This window comes from Ptychodera flava, chromosome 9 (assembly GCF_041260155.1).
Source record: "Ptychodera flava strain L36383 chromosome 9, AS_Pfla_20210202, whole genome shotgun sequence".
NCBI classification, from domain to species: domain Eukaryota; kingdom Metazoa; phylum Hemichordata; class Enteropneusta; family Ptychoderidae; genus Ptychodera; species Ptychodera flava.
In genome coordinates, this window is record NC_091936.1 from 39,412,116 (window position 1) to 39,423,768 (window position 11,653).

The following is an 11,653-nucleotide window of genomic DNA, read 5'->3' on the forward strand; positions in this document are numbered from 1 at the left end:
TGTAGGAACCAAGCGGCTGTTTTGCTGAGACCATCCAAACTCTAAGATTATATATATATATATATATATATATATATATATATATATATATATATATATATATATATATATATATATATATATATATATATATATATTTATATATATATATATATATATATATATATATATATATATACATTGTTCACCTTTTGTTTTACCTTTTGTTTTACCTTTGTTGTGGGAAGTCACCCTTTTTTCTTACATTGGAATAAGAGGGGATGAGCCTTTTTTTGACGTCCCATAGGCCAAAGAAACTGACCAGTCCCTTTTTTCAAAGGAAAGAAAATCTGCTTTATTGCACATGTGGGATTGTATTAAAAATTTTATTATCTGTAAATTCTGCAAGACTGGTATGTATTACCACTGCGACCCCGTCGATACATCGGAAACCTGATTTTCGCTTCTCCGATATCATTCCTGGAAAACTTAACTGTAGAGGGCGCACTCTACCTCAAGATATTGTTCCTCCAAATTTTCAAGTTTGAAAGTTCATACATTGCATACTCAGAGCATTTTCATTGTATTGCATGGATTTGGGTAGAATTGTTACAAACAAAATTTTGATCTCGTGAAAACTATATGTTAATTTCCTCAAGCTGTTGACTAGAGAAGATTTGAAAATTTAGATACTGTTCCTGTTGACCAGGTTGAGGTTAAATTGATTTGCTAATTTTCTACTTTCGGAATAAGAAACTTGTGGAGTATGTACTGAAGAGCAATGGAAGGCGGGGAAAATCATCCCTTTTAAAACATGATTTTCATCCACTGACGCAGATACTGTAAACCACTGTTGAGAAAAATACCCAATCTTGGGCATTAATTAGCCTGTGTTTCTCACTCACTGGTTCATAATACAAAACATGCTGACTTGTTGATTGTCTCAACCTTGGTCCTTGGTCATAGAACACATATGACACAACATCCAAACATCTTGTAAACCTGTGAACATTATGAAAACTCCTTTCCATTCTGTGAGGTGGCTGACTGTTCGAACTTACATGCAAATTGGAGTGGTATTAGATGTTTCTTCAAACAGTTCTCCTACCTATGTTGATTTTTATAATAGCAGTAACACAATGGTTTTGGCATACACATTCTTTATTTGCTTGTCAAAGGAAAAATATCATAATTTTCTTTAAAAATTTACACATTTTCCTTATAGGAGACAAAATGACATGAGGCAACTTAGGCCCCATCACACATGTTATTATTTGAAACCAATGGCATTGCTGGCTCTATGACAGACAGCTTCAGTAGAGGGCACCAGTCACAGAGGTCAGTAGAGTTATACTGCACCACATCAGGTTACTTTGAAATAAACTTTTGTTTTTACGCCCAGGGATTCAAATTTTGAGTGTCCTCTGAGATCTGAAATAAAGATTAATATCCTTCAACTGTTTCAGTCACAACAAATGTGTACTCCCAAATAGTGAAGCAACTTCTTTTATTCTTTGCCTAAGTGTTGTGCTAAATTATGATCCATATGTCTGAGTCTGCTGTGTTTTGGTGCTGAGCGCACAAAAAAGTTGGAATCTGAAAACAATGACATAAAAATATCCCCTTACATTTTGTTTTCCACATGGTGGAGAAATACGAGTAACTTTCAAGGAATGAATTGGAAAACTTAAAGTGAGCTACAGTTATGAGACAAGAAATACCCTTTCTGTGAACAAAACGACATCCATGTTTAATGGCGTTGATATTGGAAAGTCAGTCCAGATGTGGAGGAAAAGTATTTTCCTGTCAGGTTTATCTGTTCATCTGGTCAGGCTGATTAAAACTGGTAAAATGAAATAAAACTTCCAACATAACATATTTTAAAATGTCCATTTGGCTTTGAATGTCTATGTTGTGTTTTCTGTTTTCGAAGTTTTAAGATATGACTTTATGGCAAGTGACAAAAGCAATGTGCTGCATACCCTGACAGCAACATTTATTTTGACCAACTTCATTTAAAAAGACTTAAATTTATCAACAATTCATGAAAATTCAAATAGGATGCTTGCAGATTCACTTAGTCAGGAAATTATGAAAAACATACTTGAACACAAAAATTGGGGATGAATATACAGATCTCCTACAAACAATAACAGTCATTACAATATGCTAGATTTCCTATATCTTTGAAGCATGTATCGCCATCGCAGTCTTCATTGGGGAATTCACCATTTGAAAGTAGTTTTCTTGTCTTCAAACCCTGATAAAAAATTGAAGATGAAAGAGCCATGGGTATTTCTACGTCAGCTTTTTCCTCTTCCGGGAAGTGGGCTTGTCAAAGCTCTGTTTCAAACCAGCGGCATGGGCATTCTGAAATTTCAAGTTCATTGTTGTGTCCGAGGCCCAGGGTGAATCAAACTGCGTTGTGTCTTGGTCTACCAGGTGAGTGTACTTTGTACGACCAGAGCGACCAAAATTTTTGACCTGAAACACAAGAACATAATGTGTAATACAGTATATCAATGTTTGTTAACAGAAGACTGGTGCATACAACAGCTAATTTGAATCCTCAGGATTGCTTACACTCTGACACTTTATATCATGGATACAAGATTTTTGGATTTTCTCCTTCAAAACAAACATTTTATGACACATGACAAAATAGCTGCCACAGTCTCTGTAGGCATCACTGCTTAACCCTTTGAGCGCCAAAGTCAATTTTTGTCACCCTTATAAAATATACCACAGTCAATCTTTGTCAGATTTTTGCAAAAATTTTGATAAAAAACTGGCTGGTGGAATATTGTGTTCATTTGGTCCAAAATTATCAGAAAAATTACAGAAAAGTTCATAAGAATGGTAAAATGTTGCACTAAAATTTTGGTGGGAAAAAATACAGCACTCAAAGGGTTAATCATGCTGAAAGAAACAAAGTGTAATGAAGTATGCTTCATAGATGACGTAAGAGTTTTCAGCGCAATCCTGAGGTCAGCCATTACTGTTGGAGCTCTTCTTTCACACACAAGTTCCAGTGCATTTCATACACCAAGTGGGGATGTCACAGAGTTCAACGTCATTACCACTCAGTATTGCCAAGTACAAAGTATACACATGCAAAATCTGCCTTTGATGTGCATATCTGCCAGTGAAAACATTGGTTTACTCAGAGATACTGGAGGGTAATTACTCTATCATATATAGCGACTGTACCCTGGCTAATTTGCATCATGTATTCATGCTTGATATACTATCTAGTACGGTGGTGGATCCAAACTTTCAACGTCCTTTCAATTGTTTCCCTACATACATGAAACTGCGATAGAAGATAACTATCGCAGGCCCAGTAGAGAATTCAACCCAGGATAATGCTACATATTGACAGACACAGGTGACTGTACCTTTCTACAAAATCTAGAGTGATAAGAATATTTAACAGTATAGTGTGGTATGCTGTGTAAAAATACTTGAAAAGAGCCTAGATTAAGCATATGTCTCAATAGAGCATAGTAGGCAAGAGCCAATGGCGTACCGTATATGTAATGAGGGTTAAGGCAAGAACCAATTACATACTGTATATGTCATCAGAGTTAAAACCGTTGAGTAAAGATGGCGTTCGAGTTTGAATTGACTTTGTGCCAGAGTCATAAACTCTAATTTTTCAGCTGCAAGGAGTACAGTTGACCATCAATATGAGGTTATAACAATTCTACAGTAATATTATCCGAGAGCAGAACTATGGTGAAATTTGTACATAGTAAGGCGAGATTTGCTGATAATGCGGCCCAGAGTGTGCCTTGTGCGTGCACTGTAGATCTGCAGTGCTGTATAGGATGAATTGTAGCCTTGGTTGGGCATCGCGCAAGCCGCACGACAGAAGACTAAGCCGCGCAACCCAGCCTATCAAAGCTACAATTATTGCAGCTACCAAATACCATACAGTGCAGTCTTAGGGGAAGACTAGGTGGATATTAACCTGTCTACCCTGATTGACTGTGAACTGGTCCACAATCACCATTGATAACAACAAATTTGGGCTAAACCATGGTTCTGAAAGGGTTAAAGTGTAAAGCTGGACAAATCTACCTGTGTAACATAGATGGGCATTACAGAAACACATACCTGCATGACTTTGGGTAACACAGACTTATCAAAGTGATCTTCCAGTGTGGGCGATGAAAAATCTTGTTTGAAAACAGTCTCTTCTTTGTCCTGAAACACATTAAATTTCACATTATTTTGATATGATATTATATTACATCTGATTTTTTCTTGCTGTTACAGTTGTGTCCGTATGTGAGTTGGAATTCACAATAACTGTCAGATAAATGAAAGTATGACAATCAGATCATACAGTACTATGAGAATCTGGTATCTTATTGTAAAAACAAACTGCAAAACAAAAAGTAAAACCAAACACTGGTGGCGCTACACATAATTTCCATTGAACACGCCGTATGAAATAAATCCTTCAGGTAATATTGTACATGTCTCGAAAAGAAAGTTTTGAACTTTGCTCAAACTTTCCCATAAGAAATCTTAAACCTTTTTCTTTCACAAGCAAGAATAGAAGTAATGGTTCCCCATGCAATTTCAGAATACAACAAACATGTCAACAAAAGCTGCCCAATATCTGAATCTCATAATGGCCACACGCACTGTGTTAATTAATTTCCTATTTTCACAAAAACAAAACAGTGAAAACAGAATGGTCTAAGAAATCTGGATTTCTTTAAAAAGCCATGGGAAAGAAATTGATGTCCACAACACGATAAAACTATTCCATACACTGTAAATTGGTGCACTAAGATTTGTTTGGCTCACCATATTGTACTTTTGTCAAACAGCCCTTGGTTTGGTATCAATATTGAAAATAGCAACACAACGCTGGAAATCCTAAATAGGCCATGCAAAGAAACAACATTCAAATGGAAAGTAACTTACCAGAAAGAAGGCACCACGGTGATAGTACTTCTGTAAAAATCTGTATTTGCCTTTCTGTGCTTTGTTGGTAACCACCTTGGGGTTATTCCTAGCTTCAGCTCTTCTCTCTTCCTCTGTCATGTTGCGGAGACGGTCCACCTCTAGACGTTCTTTCTCCATCCTGTACAACAACACAGAGAACAAGGAAATGGTTGCTCCATTTTTCATTTCAATATAGTGCACACCATTGGCTGGGCGTGATCACGTGGTGGATTTTAAACTTTTCAGATTCACAGTACGTTTGATCAGTTTTTAAAGCATATGTAACATGAAGACAGAAACCACATCACCATGAATTCTTGAACACTGAATGTAAAATGTTCAGGGTGAGAGGAGAGCGGCATGAGCATTTGAGAATGACAGAATGTGACTGGCCCTCTATCACTGATCTTCAGACATGGCCTATACATCATCTATTTGGTTATCTTAAAGGGACAAAGTCGGCCATTTTTCATGGATTTCATTTGGTGCAAGATACTTCTTATATTGTTTGACATGTTGAAAGACCCTGAATGAATGGGTGACCATGCATATGTTCGATCCCGGTTTTAGACAAATTAAATGACATCATCACGAAAATGAATTAATAGTCATGACCATTAATTCATTTTCGCGATGGTTCCATGTATTGTGTATAAAACCAGGGTCAAATATATGCATGGTCACCCATTCATTATCTTTCAACATGTCAAGCAATATAAGAAGTATCTTGCATCAAACAAAATTCATGAACTATACCGCAATTATACGGTGTCGCTCAAATTTGATCAGAATTGGTACATACCAGTATGGGTACCAAAGATCAACAATAAATGTTGTTTCTATCTGTTCAGTGCAGGAAAATTCTACGTTGATGTTATGACAATGATTCTGCACAGTACATTCAGATTAAAACAAATATTAAGAGCTAAAAATGGCTGACTTTGTCCCTTTAAGCTGTTCAACTACAGTCATGTGAGAAAGATTCACGTAGATGACATCAATTCTAATCTTCATTTATTGATGATTGATTAGCTTCACTTACTGTTCTCTTTCTTCTCTAGCTCTTTTAATTCTCTTCAACTCTCGTACCTTCCAGGCTTCGTACTCTTCCTCGTCATTCTCGTCATCTGTTTGTACCACGTCACTGGGATCTTTGGCGTTTTGCTCCTGTTGAAGTTCTTTTCTGGCCTCGTCTTCAACCATCTACAAGAACAGTGAAGAAACAAAATCAGTCTATGAGCAGGGGCCAACCCCCTCATCCAAACTTCCTTTACATAGCCAACCAAACACATGCACAAATATGTACATTCATGTTACGTACACATACAGTCTTACAAATATATAAAGTACATACATACACACACATACATATATTCATATATAAATACACATACATTCCATTACATATCTGCATACATACATTATTTACACCAATTCCATACATACACATAGATACATATCACATATATTCATGTACATTTAGTCTGCTTCATGCAATTGATGATCAAAGTCAGACAAATATACACATTGAACGTATACAGGTACAGAGAAACAAACCCCACAAAACATGTACAGTCAAACCTGTCATAGTGGTCACCCTTACAGAGCGGTCACCTCTCTATAATGGTCACTTTGTGGCAGTCCCGTGGCATTTTACATTTTAAAGGCCCTCTACAGAACAGCCACCTCTCTTATGTGGTCAGTGGTCACATGGCATTGCTCCATTTTGGTACAAAACCTGTATATAATGGTCAATATATCTGACTCTCAAGGACCTCTATCAAAAAATGCTCAGACTGGCAAGCACGAAATAAGTCTACTTAAAATTTACTGATTTTACATTCTGCATTACAAGCTTTCCGAAACTAAATAGCTGTTCTATGTTTTTTAACAGATTTATGTTATGGAATTTATAATTGCTTTTATCTTTCCCTAAATTAACCACATAGCGCACCACCTGCACAAGAAGTAATGCCACACCCACCCTTTATAGAAAGGCCACCTCCATATAGTGGTCACTTTTTCTTGGTCCATTGAGTGACCACTATACACAGGTTTGACTGTACAAACAATACAGTTGCCTATCATGGACATGGTGAAGAAATATCAAATATGACGGATAATCCTTTCTATCAAATGAAATCTGTTTTGTGAGTACACATTTGTATGACATGATCTGCATCAAGGCAATGTTCTCAGGCAATTTTGTTTTCTATGTTTACCTTAATAGATTGCTTCTTTCTCTCTTCTGCAAGTTTTCTAGCTTCATTTTCCAGTTCCCTTCGCCTCTTGGCTTCTATTTCTTTCTCTTGAATTGTTATTCTGTCTTTCCTATTTGAAGGAATTCAAAAGAAAAGTCTGTTATCAGCAAGTGCTATCAAAACTACGTTATTATGCTGTGTTGGTAAGCTAATGGGTGTATCAACATGCCTGGGGGAGTAGAACAAGAACTTGCAGTCCAACATAAAGACAAAAATAGTGACAAAATCATCAAAAGTTCCAGTTACTGTCCCTTTGACAAACATCAACACAAGCATTCATGATATTATCAAGTGACCGATTGAACCAGTGAATGAACTGTCAGTATATACAAGGGAATAATTCAAATTCCTATCAAAGGTTCCTGGTTGAATTAATACATTGTGATTCAAATGGACTCTGATTATTAAATGGCTCCATCTTCACAGACACCAATGTTGTATTGAAGTGTTCAGGATTAAAGCTCTAACAGTTAAATCATTGCAAAGTCACTGCAAATAATCAGATGACTCACTTTGCCACAAACACTGGTTTCAATCGCGGTCCAGTTTCCTCCTCAGAATCTGAGTACTCTTCATATTCAGACGATTCCTCCTCCGATTCGTGCTCCTCTTCCTCCTCCCCAACATCCATCACCTCCTCTTCCATCTGCATCCGCTCTCTGGCACGCTGCTTCATCAGGCTTCTCCTCCGTTCGATTTCATCCTCTTCCAGTTCCTCCTCTTCTTCTTCACTGCTCTCTTCCATCTCAATGTCAGGTCGTCTCCTGTAGTCATCTTCATCATCGTCTTCACCTCCTCACTTCCTGACAGGATTTCTGGTAGCTCAGTGTGTCTTGCCGTCCTTTGAATGAAAACAGCAAACTTTTTGTGTCAAAGGTCACCTTTGGTGATTACCATACCAATGCAGTTGCTTGATTTTATCATAGTTACTCTACCCGAAAGTTACTGTGACTTTTTTGTTGTAAAATCAGATCTGTCACGACGTCAGCACTTGATTCATACACTTTTTCAAACTGTCACTTCTAATACAACAGAACTATATCAAAAGGCTAGTGTTAATGAGTACACAAAAAAATTCAGCTCTCATGGTTTAGCATTTGTATGTAAATTGTAAATGTTACAGATCATACAATCAACAAATTCATGCGATGTTCTATGTTAATTTCTTTCTTCACTCATTTCTTAAAATTGTACTTGCTAATTAATTACCGTCCTGACTACCTATTTCCATCAACAAGCAACCAGAGATTCCTTGCGTATTATGAGAGAATGGACACACAGAACTGCTATAAATGAATTGACCTGACATGTACAACACATAACATTCTAATATTTGCTGATTTAAAAATAGTCATGGTAGTATTTTGTGGCAGCTGTGGGACTCTGAGGCAACCTACCTGGTCTCTGCTTCATGATCTTCTGTTTCTCTGTGACGTTGTCTGATTCTCTGTAATCGGCGGTCCTCCTCCTCCTCATTCAGCTCCTCCTGTTCCGCTTCCTGTTGGGCTGTTTTTTTTCGCCTGATGAATGCTACTTCAAGTTCTTCCTCTTCTTCATCACTCGATTCAGGTGCATAGTCTGGCCTATGAAATACATTGTCAACCAAAAAAAACCACATTAAATGCCTATCTAAAAGCTATCAAGCCCAGTTAATTCATTCACATATCACACTGACATACAAAACTTGACCTCCTTCACTTGGCTGGAAACAGGCTGGTCTATTGAATACCAAAGTCTCAATGGCCCTCAATGAGCAGATGTAGTCTACTTATAGATTTTACAAAACAGGTGAAAAAAATTGTTTTGTATTTTTTCTGCCTTGAACAATTTTTTGTTAGTACCTTGGAAGTTCAAGAGATAGAAGGAACAGAATTGGGAATGTACCAACACCATGAAATGATTTGATTTTGAAAGTATTTTGATATTAATTCCACAACGACAAACTTACCTTTTTCCTGACACATAACGCTGCACCTTCACTTTCTGCATAGTAAGTTCACCTAGGGGAAATCAAGACACACCAAAAACAATGTCACTTGTGTTCTTTGATCTCCTCCCAGATCGACATGTTGACATTCAGTGTGCCACAAACAGATACAGTGTTCGCGCTACCGCTCGCCAGACGGCAAAATGGCGAATTGATTCACTCATTGGCGACTCAGACGGTCAGAACAATCGCCAGACTGGCGACTCAAAATTTGTACGTTCGGTCACTTTGTTCTACGATGTTCTGTTGCATTGCGGTGTTTTGTTTTACTTCTTGGGAAGTCTTCCGTCATAGTACTATCGTACTCATCTAAGTATAAGCCCTGCCACTGTTTTCAGAGTATAATTGGTCGTACAAGTTGGTAAAATTACTTTTCAGATAAAAGAAGCTAATGGGACATCGAAGTTCCCGTGATAGTATCGTGAGCAAAATGGCACGTATACCCAATAGTGGCAATACATGTACTTGTGCCCCTCCGAAATGTCCCCCGTTACCTAAATAGAATAGTCCCACTCTAGTTACGTCCGCCATTGTTCACGTTCACGCTGTCCTGTTTTCCCGGGAGGTTGTCAGAGTCCAAGTGTAAACATGCAATTTCAGTTGTTTTCAGCGATCATCCTTTCATCTGCGAAGAGCGGTTTTACCGGTGACCATTACAATTTTCACTGCTATGCTGTTGTTTTAACAAGACACGGACCGTTTGATCTTGGAAAGTAGAGTTGCTTTTACGTGCAGCCAATGCACATGCCAGTTCACGGGTTCACACCATGCTCTTGAACGTGAATGGCAGCACACATGATGTCTTTGTTTCACGTTTATATTTTATCTCAAGGTATGATTCAAGCTGAAATGTCACCAAAATGTCACTTCTATATCGAGGGATTGTGCAAACCAGTTTGATTTAAAACAGCTTTGTAAAACACTGTTTACTTAGCTTGGAAATTGTTACTGAGTTTTGCTGTCTTTTGGCCATGCACGGACGTGTATCAATATCAGTGTGATCATGGCATGCCATGCCAAGTTCATGAAGATCTTGAGGATGTTACTCTTTTCTGTATTTTTTTGTACTTCACAATTTCTTTGGTTGACGTTTGAAAGTTCACAAGTGGTGTTCAATAGTCATGCATGAGTTTTGATACGAAGCATTCGTTTTATTGAACTATTAAAGCAGCACTGAGGATACATATGATGATGAGAAAGTGGCAGACCTGAAATATTTGGTTATCATTACTCTTGAGTATTTAATGATATCACCTTTGACCCTTCGAGATGAATGTGTGTGACCCTTGACCTCACCTCTCATAAGAAAAATCTGGCTACTTGTGTTCACACTGTATTAGCCAAAAAGGCTAATCAGCTTGAGTAGCCAGAGCAAACCCTGCAGATACATCGTTTCAACTTTCATTGATTGGTTTTCTAACAAGATTGCAGATTTGGGTAACATTTTCTACACGAGAACCCCTTCCATCCGAAGCCATACAAGTGCTACTCGTTTTTTTCCGTCCGTGATCGACGACCGTGGCTCAATATTCAATCTATGAGTGTACAGTCTATCGAAAAGCGAACCCCGAGAATGTAACTTGGTAAAGTGAAACAACAACAGCACTCACCTTTTTCATTTCGTATAGGTATGGCACCAGCCGTAGACTGGATCTGGGCCTTCAGACTTGCTAATGCTGAATCCATTTTAAGCTGCAACTACCAAGCTTAATACAACCAGTTCGGTAAATACCTGGACACTCAAAGACAAGCAAAAGAAAAGCTTGTAAACACAAGCTTCTGCCCTTTGCCTGTTCTCGATCTCTCGGCCACCTTGTGACTTGTGGTGTCTCTTGTGCCAAATTTTGCAATGTTAGGGGCAGTCGAGGTGCAGGATTTTTTTCAAAGGGTCGACGGACCTAATATTCGATAATGTGCATATATTCTGTCAACTTAAGGACATTATCCTTGACGCAGATCACGACAGAGAGGTACACACCTCGAATACGGAACACAAAAATCACACGACCACAGCCACAAAATGGACGTCTTACCCAGAATGCAACACAAGCCCACTACACCAGCCCGACTTCCGCTGCTGGCGCCCTACAGATTTTCCCACCTATCGATTTCGAGTTTTCTGAAACTAAGCTGAAGTTATTTTCGTACTCGTATTCGCATGCGTATTCGAGTCACTGGAAATATTTTTAGTCCAAATTTCGAACCTTTATATAAAGTTCTGTCTTCATCGTAGAACATTACAAGTAAGTAGTTTTTATGATAATATCTCATACTTCAATATTCTGACAGTTGAAAAAAATCCAATCGTTTTAGGCCCAAGGTCCAAAACTGCCGTTGCTATCATTAGAGGAGATTTTAAAACAAACGGTCAGTCGTCTTTGGAGGAGAGCTTTTGGAACAAACACCATTTGCGTATTCGTATTCGTATTCGTATTAACTTCTACAACGTATTAACTTATTAACG

At 37.9% G+C, this 11,653-nt stretch overlaps 1 protein-coding gene across 1 annotated transcript; it reads right to left on the reverse strand.

Moving 5' to 3' along the window:
- Positions 1 to 1,122: 1,122 nt before the first annotated feature.
- Positions 1,123 to 11,050, reverse strand: LOC139140943 (microfibrillar-associated protein 1A-like). The gene is given in 10 exon segments (XM_070710449.1): positions 1,123 to 2,463; positions 4,099 to 4,188; positions 4,921 to 5,080; positions 5,984 to 6,144; positions 7,164 to 7,272; positions 7,715 to 7,995; positions 7,998 to 8,043; positions 8,600 to 8,785; positions 9,151 to 9,202; positions 10,800 to 11,050. Coding segments are annotated over 10 exon segments (1,347 nt in total). The 5' UTR covers positions 10,876 to 11,050; the 3' UTR covers positions 1,123 to 2,277.
- Between the last annotated feature and the right edge of the window lie 603 nt (positions 11,051 to 11,653).